This window comes from Delphinus delphis, chromosome 13 (genome assembly GCF_949987515.2).
Source record: "Delphinus delphis chromosome 13, mDelDel1.2, whole genome shotgun sequence".
Classification (NCBI taxonomy): domain Eukaryota; kingdom Metazoa; phylum Chordata; class Mammalia; order Artiodactyla; family Delphinidae; genus Delphinus; species Delphinus delphis.
Window position 1 is genome coordinate 73,577,338 of NC_082695.1, and position 21,850 is coordinate 73,599,187.

General features: G+C 43.9%; 1 protein-coding gene across 11 annotated transcripts in view; it reads left to right on the forward strand.

Annotated features, from left to right (window-relative positions):
- ZNF532 (zinc finger protein 532) overlaps positions 1–17,530 on the forward strand; it is a 109,551-nt gene extending 92,021 nt beyond the window's left edge. For 9 of the 11 annotated variants that reach the window (XM_060029143.1, XM_060029147.1, XM_060029150.1 and 6 more), the window contains 3 exons: positions 11,625–11,737; positions 13,938–14,085; positions 15,502–17,530. In XM_060029143.1, coding sequence (XP_059885126.1) covers positions 11,625–11,737; positions 13,938–14,085; positions 15,502–15,996 — 756 coding nt within the window. In that variant the 3' untranslated portion in view covers positions 15,997–17,530. Of the gene's footprint in view, positions 1–7,625; positions 7,785–11,624; positions 11,738–13,934; positions 14,086–15,501 lie in introns of those variants that run through there. The other 2 variants (XM_060029142.1, XM_060029151.1) reach the window with 2 other exon arrangements.
- Positions 17,531–21,850: the final 4,320 nt, after the last annotated feature.

The following is a 21,850-nucleotide window of genomic DNA, read 5'->3' on the forward strand; positions in this document are numbered from 1 at the left end:
AAGTCCCAACTGGCAGACCAGATTTTTAAATTTTAAGAATTTAGCACCCGACTGTGGTGACCTACATGGGTGGGATGGGGCGGGGTGGGGGGAGGTCCATGAGGGAGGGAATATACGTATACATACAGCTTATTCACTTTGTGGTACAACAGAAACTAACACAACATTGTAAAGCAACTCTACGCCAATAAAAAATTAAAATTAAAAAAATAATAATTCAGCACCCGATTCAGTAAGCTGATACTACCTTGAAGCCCAAAACAACCAGAAAATAATTTTACATCCCGAAGTGGGGGCATCAAAGAAAATACAAGGCCATGGTTGACTTGGTAAGAATCATAAAATAGATGGCTCTGGAAGGTGACTCAGAGGTCACAGATTCCCACTCAGTGTTCATTCAGTAATCTAGATCCTGGTGGTGCGCGGGACATGTTCTGAGCACTTCCTATGAAAGGAAACAATTCTCCTTACTTGGTAGTTATGACTTTTTCTTTTCTTACCCGGATGGATTACTTACTTTGTTAAATAGTTTTGGTTCTGAATGATTGAGACTTGGCTCTGTTTTCTGTAGAATGCGAGACAGGGGTCTAAATCTGGGTTAGCAAACTGGTTCCCAGGCCAGCCACCTGTTATTGTAAATAATTTATTGAAACACAGCCACGCCCACTCATTTATTCGTCATTGTCTGTGGTGGCTGCTTTTGAACTACAAGGCAGAGTTGAGTAGTTGCAGCAGAGACTTTATGGCCTGCAAAGCCTGAACTATTTACAATCTGGCCCTTTACACAAAAAGTCTGCCAACCTCTGGTCTAAATTTATACTCTGTATGTATTTCCCCCAAACCACGCAGTTCCAGTTTGTGGAAGCTTGGATGGTTTAGTACTCAAAAATTATTTTTCTTGGTGCTTTCACATGTACGAAGTTTGAGCTTCCTGTGCTGTGTTCATCTAAATACCTTTTTATTTGTCTATTCTTAGATGTAGTGAGACTGGAAAATCTCACTAGTGTCCTAGATATTAAATTCTCTCAGAAAAGACTAGAATTTATGACCCACAGTATTCCAGATTTCGGAGGAAGGCTACTCTACTTGTGTGCGTACAAGAGCATTTTCTAAGAGAGCACAGGTGGCTTGGGTGAGCAGGGCTATTTCTTGTGATTCACCATCCGTGACTGTAGGTAATACTCGTACAGAGTGAAAGCGTTACAGTTTTGTGGGCACATACTGACTGTATCCGGATCTAATAGAAACAGATGAATTAAATACGTAACGAAGCATTACTTTTTATTTATCCTGGTGAAAAGTTTCAAGAATCCTCACAATGCAAATTATACCTTTTATTTATTTAATACATATGCTAATGATACATGTTTCATTCGTGAATTTCTTTTTTAATAATCAACTTATTGAGTTATTTATATGTAATCTGAGTACATTCTTATTCTGTAGGGAAGCTAATTTATATTACAGGAGGCATATATTAGACTATATGTATATATATATAGATAGATAGATAGGTTTTTCACCTGTTCAGATTATCAGTCTAGACTGTTTTGTTTTTAAAGTCTTTGGTGCCTCTGGGTACTTGCATATTATAGGAATAATGTACAGTTCTGCAACTGCTTAGAACAGGCCATTCAGTCATACTTAGGGAATGTTTAGCTTTACACCATGTTCTTCCATATGTATCTTTCTTTTATTCTATAAATATTTATCAAATTGCATAGTGTTTGCTATGAGGGAGCTCCAAGTGTGAAATGTAATTCTTGCCTTATAGATGCTTATAGTTGGGTAGAAAAATAAAGGATAAATACTTTTAAAGCTAAAACTAGTTTGAGTTGGGTATGAAACAAGAGTCTCAGGAGCATCACAAGGTGTGAACGTAATTAAGTGCTAAGCGAAAGGTGCATTCAATTCAGATTTTAGCTCAGTACCTGTTGAGGCTCTGTGAATAAAGCGAGCAATAAAATATAGTCCAGCCTTAAATCACGGGAGGATAGAGTGAAATTAAAAATTAAAATTGGGTTTGATACGTGGAAGAGAAGAATTAGACTTACATCTAAGGTACAGGATTTGAGCGTCACTGTTCCGTGGGACATCGGCAGGGGTGGGGAGATGCCAGGGAAGGCTGCACAGAAGAGATGCTACCTCATACTATCCAAAGAGGTATTTGGAGGGTGCACAAGAGGGATTTGCCCTGTGTGCAGACGAGCAGGAGGAGAATGGATATGTGGTACAAACCGTCACGGCTTTGCCAGGTGGCTGCCAGCACGTAGTACTGGAGGGTGATGCTCTAGGAAGGGGGTGATGGGAGGCTGGGATGGGTGAGGCGGGCAAGTCCAACGGCCTCATTCCCTGAAGCTACAGAGAACGCCAGGTGGGCTTTAGGGAGAGAAGGGACACATTGAGATGTGTGTTTCCAGAGGTTCACTCGTAGCTGTATGGGATGTGGGCAAGAGAAGGAGAGGCAGGTGGCTGGAGAGCGGAAGGCCCACCAAGGACCTGAGAGCTGAGCTGGCTGGAGGGGGAAAGGGCGTGAATGGGCATCCAGGAGAGGGAAGGCTGTCTCAGAAGAGCAGGGAGGAATGTGTCATGGTCTCCAGAAGATGTGGATTTGAGAGGCTTTGAATGGAAGGTTTATAAAGTCCCAGGAGATGTAGTCATAATGGTGGCTTGAGGATTAGATTGTGGACCGTCTCGAAAGCCAAGAAGTTTGGATTTTGCCTTACACATAAGGAGACGGTGCAGTGAAAACCCTGTTGCATCTGATCTCAAATACTGTGTCATCTCCCGTTACAAAGGATGATCCTGCGTCCCCGCCCCCTGTAAGGGCAGCCCATCCATCTGCACGCTCCATCCAGCCCCCTGTTGACCACTCGAGGGTGTCACAGCCGCCCGCACTCGTCCACTCTCTCCTGCATCTTTCTCAGCATCATAAAGCTCTGCCCTGGTACCCTTATCCTAGCAAAGCAGCCTTCCTCACCCCCCTTCCCTACTGCCATTTTTTCTCTCCCTCCCTTTATAATAAATCTCCCTGGAATCGTTTTCTGTCCTTCTGTTTTCTGCCTCCTTCTCCTGTTTAGACTTTCGTCCCCCCATTCCACCAGAGCCACTCTTGCCAACCTGTCCAGTGCTTCCGTGTCCCTGAGTTCAGGGGCCTTGGGTTTCTCAGTTGGCGTCTTCGTTGACCTGCCTGAAGCACTCGTCTGCTCTGTCCTCCTAGAAGTGCTTTCTTTGCTGGGCCTCTTAAGCACTGTCTTCTCTTGGTTCTCATCCTGCCTCATCGATAGCTCTTCTTGGTCTTTATCATCTTATGAACGTTGACGTGTCCTTTGACTCTCAGACAGTTCTCATCCAGGCCCATGACTCAGAGTGGCATCTATGTCCTAGTGACTCACGGATCTGTATCTGCAGCCAGACCTCTCCCCTGAGATCCGGACTTGACGCTAACCACCTATTTATTTAACATCTCTGCTTAGATCTCCAGTGGGCTTCTCACACTTAACGTATCCAAAACGTAACTCTTTTGATCCCTCTCCTTCCCTAATCCTGCTTCTCCCCTGTTTTCCCAACTAGTAGCTGGTAACTCTGCTCCACCGATGCCCAGGCCAAAGAATTTGGAATGATGACTTGACCCCTCTTTTTCTCTTCTTTGTCACCTACATTCAGCCCATCCATACATCTACCCTGGAGGTACATACCAAATCTAACCACTTATCATCACCCTTTTTCCCAAGCCCAGGGCACAGGATCTCTCCTCTGGAGCCTGTGCCCTGGCTCCCTGCTTCCACACTTGGCAGCCGGGGTGACCCATCTAAACTGTGTCGGTCATATTGGTCCTCTGCTCAAACCCTTCAGTGCCCCCTCCTCGCACTCATGGACGATCCAGAGCCCTCACCATGGTGTGCAAGGCTCTGTTGTCTGCCCTCTGAGCTCCCCACCTGCTGTCTCCAGCCCTCACTGCATAGAAAACCGCAGAATGGATGTGATCGGGCAGTTCCCCAGGGAAATATAAATGGCTCAGGAGTACGTGCCTAGATGTCCAGCGTCACTAGGCATTGAAGAGAAACAAAAGTGCAGTAGAATTTTTACCATTGACTTCGGCAGAGTTGAAGAATGTGACCTGGTGTTGAAGACTCCTGATGAAGAGACACCGACTTAGGTCACTGGTGTCCTTTTTGAGGACAGTTCGGCAAGAAGGGACACAGAGCCTTAACATTTTTACAACTTGAAAGTCTATTTTCAGAAATCTATCCAAAGGAAATAATTGGTTGACTATAGAAAATTTTATCTGTAAAAGTTGAAATAATCTAAATCATTAATAGAAGATATTTAAATGGATTATGGTCCATTTATACAATAGAATACGATGGTGGATTCAGAAGAATGTGGAGTCATCAAAATATGTGTAGCTGTGTGTGCTTTACAAGCAAAAAATCAGGTGACAAATCAATATGTATAATACAGACTCATAAGTACACGTGAATCCGTGTATCCAGAAAAGACATGGGCAGGATATACAGCTAGAAATTGATAGTGGTTACCTCAGTTGGTGAGATTAGAAGCAATCTCATTGTCTTTTATTTTGCAATAACCATTTGTTATTTTCATAATTGGCAACAGTAAGAGAAAGAAAGTGAACGCTGCAGCATCTAGATGCATCGTATCACTTCACTTTGATATGGAAGCTGCCAGGCAGGAGTTCCTTCCGTTTCCCAATCCCTTCTTCACCCGCCCACCACTGGCCGTGTAAGCATTGCACCTGTTTATGGGCAGAGCCTTATCTCCAGTCACACAGGAGGATGTGCTCTTCCTTCTGTGTGAGTCCCTCCCTGTCTCCCCACCTCTGTCCTCAGTGTTTTGTTTTGTTTTTTTTTGCGGTACGCGGGCCTCTCACTGTTGTGGCCTCTCCCGTTGCGGAGCACAGGCTCCGGACGCGCAGGCTCAGCTCAGCGGCCCTGGCTCACGGGCGCAGCCGCTCCGCGGCATGTGGGATCTTCCCGGACCGGGGCACGAACCCGTGTCCCCTGCATCGGCAGGCGGACTCTCAACCACTGCGCCACCAGGGAAGCCCAGTGTTTTTGTTTTTTAGAGGCTCTTACCAGGATTTAAACATGCCCGCATCTCACCCATCTTCCAGAAACAAGCAGTGCTTGCTCTCTGTCCAGGACTTTATGGTAAATTTGTTATTCTGTGAACACTTTGTAGCACATGCTCGTATTTTTCCAGTAGATAATTGTGTATTCAGTTATTTTTTTCTTTTATTCATTTACACAGTGACTATTTACTGAGTGTTTTCTGTGTGCTGAATGCCAGGGCTGTAAGGATGGATGACCCACAGCTTCTGTTTTCAAGGACCTTACAAGAGAGTGAAATTCCTCCTGAAATCAAAATAAAAAACTAAAAACAGAGTTCAGGGCTTTTCTTTGGAGGAAGAGGCACACCATATAAATAGGTATTTTATCTGTTAACTGAAAAATTTTTACCTTACTATCATTAGTCATTAGAGAAATGCAGATTAAACCACAATGAAATACCACTAGCCACCCTTGATAATGGCTATAATAAAATAAAATAAAACAAAATGGCAATATCAAGTGCTGGGAAGGCTGCAGAGCCATTGGAGCTCTTATCCATTGCTGGTGGAAAAACAGAGTACAGCCATCTGGAAAACACTGTGACAGTTTCTTATGTAATTTACCATAGGACCCAGTAATCCCATTCCTAGGTATTTACCCAAGAGAAATAAGATCATATGTTGACACCAGAACCTGTCCATGAATGTTTATAGTTTATACTGTATACTTTAATAATTTTCAAAAACTGGAAACAGCCTTGAAGTCCTTCACCTGGTAAGTGGTAAACAAACAGGGGTCTGTCCATACAACGGAGTACTCCTCTGCAGCGAGAAGCACGGACTACTGATGCACTCGATAGAGTTGCCGATGCGTGATGCCGAGTGAGAGATGCCAGGCTCACAAAACCACACACATTATACTGCATGGTCCCACGTACGTGACAAATGGAAAAAGCAAAACTGTAGGATGGAAAACAGATGAGTGGTTTTTAAGAGTTGGGTGTAGGAAGGAGGGGTTGACGCTAAAGGGGCACGTGGGAATTTGGGGGGTGATGGAACTGTTCTATATCTTGATTGCAGTAGCAGTTACTTAACTGTGTCCATTTCCCAAAACTCATTAAAAAGTGAATTTTACATTTCGTAAATTAATACCTCAGTGAACCTGACCTAAGATCTTTTTGAGGCAACAGAAAAAAATAATTTTTTTATATGAGCTATATTCACATGGTTCAAAAATCCAAATAATATGAAGGAATGCAGTTAAAAGCCTCATTATTTCTACCCTTGCCACCCTTGAAGTTTCTCTATGCCAGTATCATCGTATATGCATCTGTGTTCTCATTTTTACCTCTTTTTAACACAGAACACAGTTTATTAAGTTAATTTTCTGCACCGGTTCCGTCTCCATGTAATTTATGTTACAGTTCTTTTCATACCAGTGCTTTGAGATCTTTCATTCTTTTCTACAAGAATATTGTTTTGAGCGCATATCATTTATTTAACCATTCCTCCTTGGAGGGACCCACATTTTTCCCCATCTTTTCCCCTTACATACAGGGCTGCAGTGAATAACCTTGTATGTACAGTCAGTTCTGCTGTAATGCCTGTGTTGAAAACACAGATTTGTTCCAATGTAGTTGATACATCAGGGAACAATTGAAACATAATGTGAATTCCGAGTTTACTCGTGTGATTCCATCCCTGAGAAACACTAGGTGATCATTAAACTGTGCAACAGAGTTGTGTAGGAGTCCACCCGGCACACTTGTGCACACACCTTCTGCCTTCACCAGTGACCTCATCTCCCCGTGGGCTGAGTCACACACGTCCACACCTGGTGTTACAACTTCCCTCCAATTTCAGATAACCCTCCTTACACCACTTCACAGAAACTCAAGCAAGCCCCCTGGCGCTCACTTCCACAAGCAAACTGAAGGTCTTTTTCGAGGTAAAGTGCCACATTTTTTGCAGCACCTAATATGTGTTTCTTAACCGTTTAACATGTGCAAATCCATGCTAGTTTAGTTTTTTATTAAATGGGTCATTGGCAGTTTTTGAAAATTATGCCCTGAACTTCACTGTTGCTGGAAGTCTTGTGGGTTTTGTTGCCTGATTCTGCATAGTTCAATGATTTAGAGCACGTGTTCTATGTATATTGTGTTAAATCAGAACTGACTGTACCATGTGCGGGTTTATCTGTAGAATAGATTCCCAAGTGGAAGGGTCCAGGGTTTTAGGAGTTAAATTCTGAGGGATTGCTGCTGTGGTAGGCGTAAATTATGCAGTTGGTTTGATTTTCCTTTTTCATAGAAACCGCTATGATAAGAGCTGAAGGATGTATGTCAGCGTGCTTTGGGAATAACTTCGCTCCCGTTTAATCTTAAACTTGCGGCTGTTCCTGGACGTGTGCTGGTTGTCAAGGAGGCCCTGTGCGTGTTGGTGTGAGGCAGATATCTCGTGGAGGAGGGAATCGCAGAAGAGATGGAGATGCGTGGGTGTCTGGCCAGATGGGAGTGTGAAGTTGTGGCTTTTCTCCCTCTAACTTCTTCAGAGTCACCTGAGACAGAGGCCTTCAAGCCAAGAGACAGGAAGGGACTGGTTATCAGCATGGAAATGTCTGATCGTGAGAGCGCCCACCTCCACCAAGTGCCATCCGAAAAGAATGGCTCTCAGAGGCATTTTAAATCCCAGAGCTCAGACCTGAGCCCAGGGCTGGGGCATGTAGAACAAAGGAGTTTGTTTGGTAAGAGCAGTTAATAATAATGCTTTCTTCCCTACAGGACACAAAGGTAAAAGAGTCAGAAATTGGAGATGAGGGAGACAGTTCAGGAGGTGTGCCCACGTGTTTTATTTGATATTTTGCTCTAACGTTTTAGCAGAATTTTCAGACCCTTCCAGCTTATTAGTTCACTGTTTCTTTAAAGAGTTCTATTTAAAAACAAAATAATTTATAATTCATAAATTTCTTTTCTGATTTTAGTTAACTATAAAGAGTGCACTTAAGGCCCTGGTTCTGTTGATATCAGTTTATGCAGCCTTGGAGCCAGCAGAAGTAAAGGACATTAAAAGTCTTGAAAACAGAATGATGATAGACTTTTACACTTTTTTTCCTTTTTTTAAAAGTTAATTATTTATTTGTTTTTGGCTGTGTTGGCTCTTTGTTGCTGCGCGCGGGCTTTCTCTAGTTGCGGCGAGCGGGGGCCACTCTTCATTGCGGTGCGCGGGCTTCTCACTGAAGTGCCTCCTCTTGTTGCGGAGCACGAGCTCTAGGCGCAAGAGCTTCAGTAGTTGGGGCACGTGGGCTCAGTAGTTGTGGCTCGCAGGCTCTAGAGCGCAGGCTCAGTAGTTGTGGCGCACGGGCGTAGTTACTCTGTGGCATGTGGAATCTTCCCGGACCAGGGCTTGAACCCGTGTCCCCTGCATCGGCAGGTGGATTCGTAACCACTGTGCCACCAGGGAAGTCCTACACTTTCTTAATACTGTTTTTTCCCATGTTTGTTTGATTAAAAATTGTTCCCTGTGTCATAAAGTAGCAGTATGAACTATTATAATATTGAAGATACAAGTTATGAAGATAAATTAGGCAAAGCACCTTTAAACAAGTTAGTATTTAAAATTTAACAAAGAAGAAAGTCATTTGTCTTGATAGGTATGGTGAACATGGCAGGTTTGATCTGGAAACTGGAGTTTAACTTGTAGTTTTCTTGTCACCAGTGATTTTGAAACCTTGCCCCATTGTTTTGAGATTGCACAGTTCATTTCTGCAATTTTTTTTCATAAAGATGTTGAAAAAGAGTATCTCATACATCGTCAACTCTTTTTGAAAATAATAATTATTGATTTAGCTAAACTGCTCTTCATTTATTTTATTATCTTCTGAGGATTTCTTTATTGATATTTCTCTATTACAATTTTGATTTGATATTAATATAACTACACAGTAACAAGAAGTAGAATATTAAAATCTTCACCATAATAGAAAATCCAGTCTGCATGTCTCTGAGGTCTCTGCCCTGTTCTGTGCTTAGAAAGATACACTTCCGTTGTCTCCCTCCTTTATGATTATTTGCTACAACTGTCTTGCTTTTAGAAAGATGTCTTATGTTTCAGCTCTCCCAGGTGATCTTAACATTGTCCATTTTATATGTACAGAATTCAACAGGAGTTAGGTATTTGTAGATGTTAAAAACCTTTATTGAAACATAGTAGAACTCTTCATAACTGACTGTTCTTGACTTAAAGTTTTATTGTAAAAGAAACCTCTTATTCATTCTCTGGCTACATATGCTAATAAAAGAGACTAGGGATGGCCTATTCAATGTGATCGAAAATTTTTATGAAGGAGAAGGGACAGGATATCTCAGGCACTAGTTGGTCACTTGCTTTGTTGTGTCTTTTTTTCCCCAGAGATGATTCTTACAGTCTGGGATACATGATGTATATGCATATATCCCGGGGATATGCTTAGGAAAGCAGTACAAGCAATGGTACGACTTTCATCTTTAACTTGGAGAAGGAACTTCCTCCTTTGCCTTTGTCTGGGCTCAAGACCTTTTCAGCGTCCGCCGGACTGATTTGTTTTATTTAAAAGATTGTGTTTTCCACTTTTTAAAAAATGAAACTTGGACATGTAACTTTCTTATTACCAATAAAGTAACACATATTGAGGATTTCTCTGTGTCCCAAGCACTGTGCTAGCCCTTCAGTGGCCCCCTTCCCCCAGCACTCTCTCTGAGGACGGCACTGCTGTGATCCCCACTTGACAGCTTGGGGAGTGGGTGTTTATGGAGGTTGGGACACTTTCCCCCACCACATGGTTAGTGAGTGGTGGAGAAAAGGTGCCAGCCCATCTCTGGGACTCCTCTCAGCCGCCTGAATAGAATTGCTTCCCAGCTTGAATAAGGATGTGTTTGTCAGGTGATTAATGTAAAAATAATTTTTTAGAAAACATCATTTCTTTATCACTTAGGTCACAGTTGCTTGCTTATCTCTTCTTACTGCCAAAGTAGTAACACAATTTCACGTGAGAACGTATTCCTTCTTCATCCCCATTTTTTACGAGGGCTGATGAGCCAAATTTGTTTCATTCACGAGGCGAACAGTTCTTTCTTGATTTCATTTCCTTGTGATGTGACATTACTTCCAGACTGCAGTGCGTATCATGCCCAAATAATCTGTGTTAAATGTTAAGCCACTAATTTGACTTCAGAGGTTCCACATGGGAATCTGTTGAATTAACATTATGTCTTAGCCAAAGTGGGAAACTTTGACTTTTATCTCTCTCTCTCTCTTTTTTTTTTTTTTTTGTGGTACGCGGGCCTCTCACTGCTGTGGCCTCTCCAGTTGCGGAGCACAGGCTCCGGACGCGCAGGCTCAGCGGCCATGGCTCACGGGCCCAGCTGCTCCGTGGCATCTTCCCAGACCGGGACACGAACACATGTCCCCTGCATCGGCAGGCGGACTCTCAACCACTGCGCCACCAGGGAAGCCCAGATTTTTATATATCTCTTGATCGTGCTCTCTTGCTTTCTCAGTGTCCCTCCCCTGCACACACACACACACACACACACTCTACATATACCAACAGGCAATATCCCCAAAGTGGTTTCAAACTTGTGTTCTTGAGATAACCAAATGGTATCATTTAAAACAAAAAGCATTCTTGGAAAACTCTTTCCTTATTTAAGCAATAATTAGTTATTAGGGGGAGAAGCTAAAATGTTTAAAATTAGCCAGAGATGTAATTTAAAATGGCATATTGGAGAAGGAAACCTGTTCTTTCTGGATATAACAAATTAACTAATGGCTTTATTTGGTATCTGCTGAAGATTGTTTTTCTAGGTTATCTGTTTTTTAAAAATAACGTCTCTTACGCAAAGAAAATTTATGTAATGTTTTCTTTTCAGCTATCTGGGTGTTTGTGTTCAATCAAAACAGTAAGTCTTTTTAAGGAAAAAAATAGTTTTTTAGTCTTATGATAAAGTGTGTTCTCTAGAAATGAACCCCTCCATGATTACTCCAGCCCTGCCCACCCTTTCTGTTACGTTTTTTTTTTAAATTGATTGATTGATTGATTGATTTTTGGCTGCATTGGGTCTTTATTGCTGCGTGTGGGCTGTTCTCTAGTTGCGTTGAGCAGGGGCTACTCTTCACTGTGGTGCCCAGGCTTCTCATTGTGGTGGCTTCTCTTGTTGCGGAGCACTGGCTCTAGGCGTGTAGGCTTCAGTAGTTGTGGCTCACAGGCTCTGTAGTTGTGGCGCACAAGCTCTAGAGCGCAGGCAGGCTCAGTAGTTGTGGCGCACGGGCTTAGTTGCTCCGTGGCATGTGGGATCCTCCCAGACCGGGGCTCAAACCCGTGTCCCCTGCATTGGCAGGCTAACCACTGCACCACCAGGGAAGTCCTCTGTTACACCTTTAAAATCTTCTAGTCTTGTTACTGTATTGCTAAACAGCAGTGATACTTAGACTCTTACAAAAGAGTTTTTAATTTGTAAAGTGTTCCCGTTTTTGTTCTCTCAAGTGTCTTTCTTTCTTTTTTCTCCTAATAAAGCAAATGAAGAAGCACCCCTGCCGCCAGTGTGACAAGTCTTTTAGCTCATCCCACAGCCTGTGCCGTCACAACCGGATCAAGCACAAAGGCATCAGGAAAGTTTATACCTGCTCGTAAGTCGTGATTTCTAATGTGGGAAGCACAGTGAAAGGATTAGCCTGGAACTTCTCGAAGGTTTTCCCATTTCACCATTAACTTTTCATTTTCCCATTCTCTGCTCCATGGTGTATGGATTTCCTTTCGGAATTGTATTTTGTTTTGACAGACCATTCTTGCTTGGTTTGTAACACTTAACAATATTAAAATAAAAAGGAGCAGCCCCTTGCCCACCCTTTGTATGTTCTTATCTGTTACCTTTGTTCTTTTTTTTTGGCCACACAGTTTGTGGGATCTTAGTTCCCCGCCCAGGGATTGAACCCGGGCCCTCAGCAGTGAAAGCACAGAGTCCTAACCACTGTACTCCCAGGGAATTCCCACCTATGTTCTTATCCATTATACAGAGGTAGGCGTTTTATTACTGAGAATTTTGGAGAAGTGGCTCACGGGCAGGTAGGTGCACGGTTGAATGAGATGCTCTTCGGTCTCTTACACACAGGGAGTTGGCAGCATCAGTAAGCCGTTTGGGCTGGTAGATGTACTCAGGGTTCCGAGCAGGCCGTGGTGGGGCCAGTCGTGGAGTCATCCTGGGCTGGACGTTTGCCCCTCGGCTGCAGTGCATCCCTCATCTCAGCACACGCTGTTGGTTAGAGACCAAATTCAAGGAACTGAGTGGGCCACCCCACTGAGTGGACAGTCCATGAGACTCTTTGTGTATGAAGGTCAGCGATTGTCATACTATTATTAGTGAGAAAGCTTTCTCACCCACTCAGAACATGCCTGAAGTGAGGTGATGTAACAGGGTTACTTACTTTAAGGCACTTCCCATAAAAGAGGACTAAACGACACAGAAGCCATACAGCCAGCGTGTGGCCGTGATGAAAGCAGGACTCCGTGTACCACGTGGCTGAGGGAACGTGAGAAAGTCAGCTACCAGATCGCCGGGGCTTTGCTGTGTCTTGGTTAGGTAGGGAATGTTTCTTGGGTAGGAGAACAGGGACCCTCCTTCCGTGAAATTGAAGCTGGGAGTGATTTTGGTGAGACGAGAACAGTCTGTAAATACAGTCTGTATGCTGAGACTGCATTGAAAGAATCAGTGAATTTAGGAGGAAACCCTGGGCTGAGAAAATGGAAAGCAATGCTGGCGTGGATGGCACAGTCCTTCCTCTAACGGGGGTGTTCGTTTCCTCGTGAAGTGCCTGTAAGGCAGTAAGACGCCGGGATTGTCCAGCTATTTCGTCTGTTCTTTGGTGTCGGTGCTGACTCCCACTGCTGCCCCACAGAGCGTCTCTAACATGACACCAGAATTGGGAGCCAATCATTATAAAATGCTTAGAAGCCTCTCTGAAGACAGCAAATTTGGTTCTTCATAAGCCGTGAGGCACTTTCCATCCACCTTCGCTGCAGTGGTATTCCTGATGTCTGGCTTAGCGTATCTGTAATCACCATGGTCATTAACTTTCGTTTACCTGTGTTTGGCCTGTTTGATTAAGAAAATGATAAATTCATATCTTCTAAAGAAGAACTGTAATCGTAATTAACATAATTTTGCACACGCTGAAATGACAGTTTAAATAATTGACCTGTCTTGGATATCTGTTCACAGTTTTCTACATTTTAATCGACTGACTGAACACATGTATTTGAGCGCTGCGGTTCTAACCATGCATATTGCATTTGTGCTTTGATGAGGAATTTGACGGGGAGACAGTCTGTCTTGTCTGTGTTACGGCAGAGTGGACAGGAATCGTTAACACCAGCGTGAAGGAGTCAGGCACGGACTTTCTTCCTATCAGAGTGTCTCATGACGTAAATTCTGAGGGAACCGTCTGAGTCACTGGAAAGGAAACTTTTGAAATTTAATGTTCTCCATGTTAAAAATTACAGCCATCTAGAATAACGAATCAAGTAATACTTTAACCAAACTCAGAAAATAAATACTCCATCTGACCCAAATTAGGCTGATCCTGTAAGGACACAAAAACTGATAGAAAACTTTTAACAAAAGCTGCAAGAGTTTTTTTTTTTTTTCCACCAATTGGAAACTATGATTCATAGCAAAATTACTCTTTCGCTTTGGACCAGTGGTACTCATGCAGACGACCCTGGCCCCTCTGAGCGGGGCTGTCGGCCGGCTGAGGGCTTTCAGCAGTGAATGTGCGCCTCAGTGAGTTCCTTTAAAGCAAGTAGGTTATTTCCTTGTCTTTTTCCTCACAGGCACTGCCCAGACTCCAGGCGTACCTTCACGAAACGGTTAATGCTGGAGAAACACATCCAACTCATGCACGGAATTAAGGATCCTGACTTGAAAGAAATGACAGAAGCCACCAATGAGGAGGAAGCAGAAATAAAAGAAGATACCAAGGTCAAACACTGCACGTGTTCTCTTTACAGTGAAGTTGTGTTGACTTGCTTTTGCCATTTTTTTTTTTGCATTTAAATTATTCTACGGTTACACAGTTTTAAAAATTCACACTGTGTCTAAAACTTTAAAATAATAGGGACGCTCTCTCTGCACTCGTTCTGAGCTTTCATCTTGCTCCTAAAAGGTAACCTTTATTAAGTTTCTTCTGTATCCTTCCAGACACAACTTTAGGGATTGATCTACTTACATATAAAATGTTATGCTGACTCACAGAAGTGGTCTCTCAGCCAGGAGATTGTATGAATCTAGACTCCTCTTCATTGGCAGTATATTGGTTGTGAGAGGTGCCTAATCAAAATTGATTCCATTTAGCTTCTCTTTGTACTGATAAAGGATTAAGATAAGATCCGTAGATAGTGCCTTATCAGTAGGTAGTGAACTTGAAGCAGACAACAGAACGTATACTAACCTGAGTGCACATATACTAACCTGAGTACACGGTGTGTGTGTGTCGCAAGTGCTGTTGCAGTAAAGCAGGCACTTAGGAGACCTGCCGTCTTTGGCCCTGTGCTGCGTCTGGAACGTTCCTGGGTAAAAGCCTGTGTGTGCTTTCAAGGAGTTCATCATTGAAATCAGAATACAAGTCAGACTCGTGTCGCATTAAATTGTAACCCTTTCCCTCAAGTGATGGGGAGGCGGGGATGGAATTAAAGAATGTACGTGCAGGAGCAGCCCTAGGTCAAGGCGGAAAAGCAGGACGGCTGCAGAGCTGGGAGGACAGGGCGGCGCCTCGTCTTGGCTTTTTAGAGAGCTGGAAGGGAGGGGATTTGATGAGGCCAGAGGGGAAGGGGTGGGAGGAAGGTGAGTGGGCAGGAAAGGGCGCTTAGGAGACCCGGTGAGGCTCAGGTGGCTCCGCCTGAGTCTCGGGAGAAGCACAAGTGCGGACATCTTCTCCTCCACGAGGTGCTTTTCAGTCCGCCCGCCCCCTGCCTCTCCTCGGCCTCATCTGCACACTCACCTGGTCGCCCTGCCCCGGCCCCCCTGGCCCGCCTCCTGGGCCCCTTTCCCCGTGTGGCCTCCTGGCTCAGGCTGTCCCTGCCACACTGCACGCTGGCTCCTTCGTGGCTCTTCGTCACTCCATTGGCGCCTGTGTCCCACGAGGGCTGGGACCTGTCTGTCCTACCAAGCCGGCTGTTGGAGGATGCCTGGTCATCCCGGAGCTGAGTCCACCTCTGTTGGGGGGCTGGAAGGCACGACCCTTGGGTGGGGCGGCAGCCACGCAGCCGTAAGGAGCCCGCACCCCCTCGCTCCTGGGACACGTTTCCCCGCAGCCCCAGAGCCCGCGAGCACCGACCGCCCGTCACCCGCCCAGAGACCGGTTTTCAGTGCGTCACCCGCTCTGTTTTTCTCTCCAAGGTTCCCAGTCCCAAGCGGAAGTTGGAAGAACCCGTTTTAGAGTTCAGACCTCCCCGAGGAGCCATCACGCAGCCCCTGAAGAAGCTGAAGATTAATGTGTTCAAGGTGCACAAGTGCGCCGTGTGCGGCTTCACCACGGAGAACCTGCTGCAGTTCCACGAGCACATTCCACAGCACAAGTCAGACGGCTCGTCCCACCAGTGCCGCGAGTGCGGCCTCTGCTACACGTCGCACGTCTCCCTGTCCCGGCACCTCTTCATCGTCCACAAACTGAAGGAGCCGCAGCCAGCGGCCAAGCAGAACGGGGCCGGCGAGGAGAGCCAGCAGGAGAACAAGCCTGGCCCAGAGGACGCGCCGGCCGACGGCCCCGTGTCGGACAGAACGTGCAAAGTGTGTGCAAAGACGTTCGAGACGGAAGCTGCCTTAAACGCCCACATGCGGACCCACGGCATGGCCTTCATCAAATCCAAAAGAGTGAGCTCAGCGGAGAAATAGCCGCGCACCCTTCCCGCCGAGAGTCCCGGTCCACGTTGGAAGCAAAGAGACAGTTTTCTTACAAAAAATTGGCAGTTATCATAGAGTTAACAGTACTGTCTAGGCTGTTGCAATATATCCTCCTTCCACTCCCTTCTCCGCCTCCTCCTGTATATCCTCCTCGATTAAGTATTAAAACAGTATTTGAGTTGAAAAGAGTTTGTATATATTTAAATGAATAACTTTTTATACTCTTTGTTACATGTTTATATCAGTATTTAGTGGGAAATGTTTTGAAGTTTTTTTTTGTTTTGTTCTTGGTTTGTTTTTTTTTTTTTAATTTGAGTTAGAATTTTTCTTTTTGTACTGTTTCTTTAAAACAGTTCTTAGTATCAGGGGCAGTTCCTGAATTCAAATAAACCATTTTGTATGTCACAGATTTGAATGGGTTAACTAATTACAGGCTACGATAATGCCTTTTTTAGTGTTTTTAATTTTTAGAATTCACTACATAAATCGTAGGTGATTGTAGGTCTCAAAAACACTAGGGACTTTTAAGTGTCTTAGCACTATCCTCAACGTGCCTGCTCCGCCAGGGGGTGCCGGCCCCGTCAGGACCGCAGCCCGGCGTGTGGCGTCTTCTCCAGGCCAAACTGTGTCGAAAGCAGCCTTGCAGGTCGCTTCTTCCTCAGTGGGGGGATGAAAACTTGGGCCAGAGATCCAGTAAGGAACGTGGATTGATTCCATCTCAGAACGGGGAAGAAGGATATCCTAAAGGGAAGACACGGGGGTGCGGGGTGGCTGGGGGCCGCGGTGGCTTTCTGGGCCGATTTGCAAGGCTGACTTCTAAAGAGCACAAGGAGATACAGCAGCGAAAGGGCTGGACTACTGTCAAAGTTACAAATACGTAGTTAGACCAATAGATTTATATAGTCAAGCTTTTGTCATGTAATTTATTAACTATTGCAAAGACACAACTAAAAATATCAAGTATTTCTCTGGCTCTTGACAGGGAAAAAAAAAAATCACAATTGACTTAACCCTTTGCTGTCTAAAGAGTTGGCGTTTCCTGTTCAGGGTGCTACTGCCGTACGTCCTGGTACTTAGACTTGGGATGCACAACTTCCACCTTATTGATGCAGCAGCCGGCATGTCGCAATTGGCCGTTCGAGTCAGCACTGAGCCACCTGGGTTTAGTTCAGCCATTTAAATAAGTATCTTTAACATCGGTAGTTCCGCTTCCTTAGTGCAGCCGAGGTACTCTTCTGTCCCTTCCAAACGTTTATAGTTCTCTGGGAGAGTTACACTTTTTGGTTTTGTGTTTTGTGTTTTCTTTTGCATTTTATATCTTGTATTTATCCCTAAACATGTTTTGTACTTTTTTTTTTTTAAGAGAAGAAATTCTTTTGTGTATATATAGATATACTTGCATGATATACTGTAGTCGACGTTCGGTTCCTCAGAAGGTCTTGCTGCTGTCAGGTGTCATGCACTAACCATATCCATCCTAACTGTATTAAACACATTTCATATGTAAATAAACGTGGGACATTTGGCCCTTGTGCTTCCGTGAGAGAGTTATTGATGGTGGGTCGCTGACATCTTCATGCAGTTTAGGGAGTGATTCATTGCGGGGATGGGCTACGGGATATTGCAGAATTCTCCCTGCTCAGGAGAGCGGCATATTCATTCTTGTTAGCAATCGGCTAACATATCGACTCCATCAGTACATCGGTATAACCCGAGGGTGTGATTAAGTACGCCTCAACTTGAAATTCAATGGCTGTTACTTGTTATATTTATACTTGTATTGCTCTTAAGTTGTATTCATAGCACTTTTCATATGTTTCTGCATTTGAACCTTGCAATAAACCTGTGTGGTGGGCTGCACGGGTCTAATAGCCTAGTTTTACAGTCGAGGAAGCTGAACTCATTAAGTTCTTGGCCTAAGCCCTCAGAGCTGGTAAGTGGCTTTGCGTATTAGAACCCAGATATTCTTGCTCTAAATCTAGTGCTCGCTCTATGTGTTTATGTACATATTCACAAATACTCCTTTATTCAACAAATAAAAAGTATGCAAAACACAATACTAGAAATTTTTGTTTGTGGCACTATGACTTTTATAAGATAACTTGGGAGGCTGTCTACTTATTAATACCCAGATGTGCTGGGTAATACGAAATTGGCATCTATTAAATGCCTAGATGAGCATCCAGGAAAGGTTTTAAATAGGCCCAGAGGTCCAAAATGAAGAAGAAACTAAAATCCAGAGTAGAAAAACAGCACCCGATGCTGTAGCCCTGGGAGGAAACCTGGATGGTTCAACTGAAGAGAGAATTGATGAACGAACTGGAAGATGGATTGTGAAGAAATTCCCTAGAATGCAGCAAAGAGATAAGGAGATGAAATATATGGAAGAGCATAGGAGTCCAGGACGAAATAAGCAGCTCTAACAAGTTTCATAGGAGCTCCAGAGGGGGAATAGAAGGAACTGGAGAGAGCCAGTGTGGAAAATTCTTAGCTGTTAATGAAAAGACATGAATACTTGGGTTAACATGGTGAATGCTGAGCAAAAAATCCACGTTGGGACTTGTGAATTCTACCCATTTTTCATTAGTTGAAGATACTGGGTGTGGTTGTCAATGTGGGCATTTGAGAAACAGGACATAGACCAAAGGTAGAAAACTGGGGCACATTCCATGAACTTTTAGGAATCTAAAAGGAACTTTTTTTAGGAACTTTTAGAACTTTTAGGAATTTCCTCTTTTGGTGGGGAAAGGGAGGCGAGGCTGACAGAGTAGGCTGGGTCCAAGGTGTAAAAAGCCTTGAATGACAATCTTTGGGGGTTTGTACTCTGATAGAGATGAGTTATTTGGACAGGGGAGTGACTACCAGATTAATTGGTGACAGTGCTTAAGATGGAGGGTGGAAGGGATTTCCCTGGTGGCACAGTTGTTAAGAATCTGCCTGCCAATGCAGGGGACACGGGTTTGAGCCCTGGTCCGGGAAGATCCCACATGCCATGGAGCAACTAAGCCCGTGCGCCACAACTACTGAGCCTGTGCTCTAGAGCCCACGAGCCACAAGTGCTGAAGCCTGAGCGCAGGCTGTGCTATGAAGAGTAGCCCCCGCTCACCGCAACTAGAGAAAGCCTGCGCACAGCAATGAAGACCCAACACAGCCAAAGTAAATAAATAAATTTATTAAACAAAAAAGAGATGGATGGTGGGAGTGTATCAATTGGCATAAGTTAGGTTATGCTATGGTTGTAACCCTGAATCTTAACGGCTTATAACAAGACTTATTTTTCTTTCTTTTTTTTTCGGCTGCACCCCACTGCATGTAGTATCTTAGTTCCCTGACCAGGGCTTGAACCTGTGCCCCCTGCAGTGGAAGTGCAGAGTCTTAACCACTGGATCGCCAGGGAAGTCCCCTGAGACTTATTTCTTGCTCAGACTGGAGACATTGCTCCAAATCTCTTGATCCCCTTACCCCACTTTCAACAAAATTGCTGCTTATTGGGGCAGACAGAAAGTGCAATTGAATGTTCTGGCCCAGAAGTGACAGATGTCACTTTTCACATTTCATTGACCAAAACCAGTAACGGTCCCACCTAATCACAAGGAGGTCAAGAAGTGCAATCCTACCACGTGCCCGGAAAGCAGAAGACTGAAAATATTGGCACAGCATAAATGACCATCACAGGAATAAAGTTGAAATCAAAGTCACTATGGTGCCAACACAGTGGTCCACATGGGCATGAGGACTCGGCTCAGGGTGGGGGAAGTACTCTTTGAAAGAGGCTGCAGTTGTAGGTAGCATTTCAGGAGTATCAAGGAAAATTTCGTGCTGTGGGATACAGAGAAAGAAGAGAAGCCTGAAAGTTCAGACCTAGGTGATTTCGTGAACAGATTTTTTTTCAACGTTTAGATTACTTAAATAGAAATATGGAAGTCAAAATTAAGAGCTGTTCATGGGGCAGATGAACTTTAGATATTCATTCAAGGTTAGTTTTTGTTTGAATGTGTGTGGTTGGGTGATTTTATTAGCAATAATTGAGTAACAGTAATGCATAAAGAAGAATACCATCAAGGTGGTAAAACATGAAACGAAGACAAGGACAGTGCAGGCTTAGCATCCCTGGCATAGACAACTGCTTCCTCCCAAACACATTTTCTGCAAATTCCTGACTCCTACTCCAGTAAGTATTCCAAAGAACAACTGTTCCACCCCAAAGCTCTGATGGGTGCCTCTCTTCACGGTCGGTGGGCTAGTGAGTTCCGTCCCAGGATCTTTGACCAACGGAAATTTCCTGTTGAAAACTTTGGCCGAGATTAATATATTATTTCATAATATATTCATCATGCCGTGAACACTGTTATTCTTTTTTTTTTTTTTTGATGCCTACTTGGAAGGGGAAAAAAGAAATGTGTTTAAAGAACTTCATAAATAAAATATGACTTAAAGGAACCATTCATCTGTCCCAGAGAATTGTCTGAAAATAAAGAGGGGAGTGCCAAATGCAGGGTATTTATGCCATTTAGTTTCTCTCTCTCCCTCCCTCCCTCTCTCTCTCTCTCTCTCTCTGCAAATCAGATGCTGTAAGGATCCCAGATTGTAGCTCTTACTTTTAAGCATACATCTTTTAAATAAAGAACCTGGAGTTAGTTTCCTTAAAAACTTGGCTTCTGCTTTGGCACAATGCAGTCTTTGCTTAAATGGATCCTTGAACCTTCTTGTTTGACTTTCTTTTTGCAGTGAGGAACCTCACATCCCTACAGAGTTAAATCATAAACCTTTGGGATATGACAATGTGAACTTATTTCTCTGCAAAGAGCCTCTTCTCCTGCTGCTAGAAGTCTCTGGACTAGCCAGTTGTAATTTTGTAGTCACCATTACTCCCAAAGCACTGATTCTGAACAGCCCAGTCTCGGTCCACATGTTTTGGGTGTAAGGCCGAATTTGAGACTTGGCTACTGTCAGTCTTCCCTAGCTAGTTTCCAAATTAAATTTATGAGGTTAGTTTTGACTCAGAAAGCAACACTATTTATACTGTTTCACAGTATTTAAAGGAACTGATTATTTAATTTGCTTTGCTTTTTATCATAAGCTGCTATCCTTGAGCTTTTCTTATAGTTATAAGTGTAAATTACACTACCACGGCAAGTCTGTTTCTAAGCGCACTCCTTTGCAAGATGATATTTTTATCTAGAGGCAGTCTATAATTAGAGTTCACCCTATCACACCTCCAACTCAGTTCCAGAAGGTGTGGGTTTAGCCTAAGAGTAATTGCCTGACCTTCAGGTCGAGTCAAGTTTAATTGGATCGGTTATTTCTGGAGAAGAAACATCATCTATTTTTTGAAAAAAACAAGGAAGGCAGAGATCCACTGACTGGAGAGAATGGTGTGAGGTTGACGTGAGTCAGAAAAAAGCAGAGTTGTATGTGTCAAAGGGAATGGCCCTGTCTTCGAAAGGGTAGAAGACACATCTCTAAGTAGGGGTGATGGACATTTATCTTGGCTTTGTCAGTTCAGTATCTGATCCCTTTCTGGGGTTGGGAATCTACCATTGTATGAATCTCTGAGGGACGGATCTTGCCTCCTACTCCCGAAACCAGAAGGTCACTCTCCCTGACCCCCAGCAGCCTAACCTTAGGCATGGGATGACCAATACTCGGTCCAAATGCTGCTCCTGCTTTGACTCTCGAGCAGGTGATACAACAAAGTAGGGACAGTTTAAATGTACTCATTCTGGTGGCACAGGGGCGATGGTCATGGTGATTGCAGATGGAGAATTACACAGAGCATTGCTTTTGTTGGTCGGTCAGGGCAAAGGAAGAACCAAGATCTGGAAGAAAAGAATGTAGACATTCC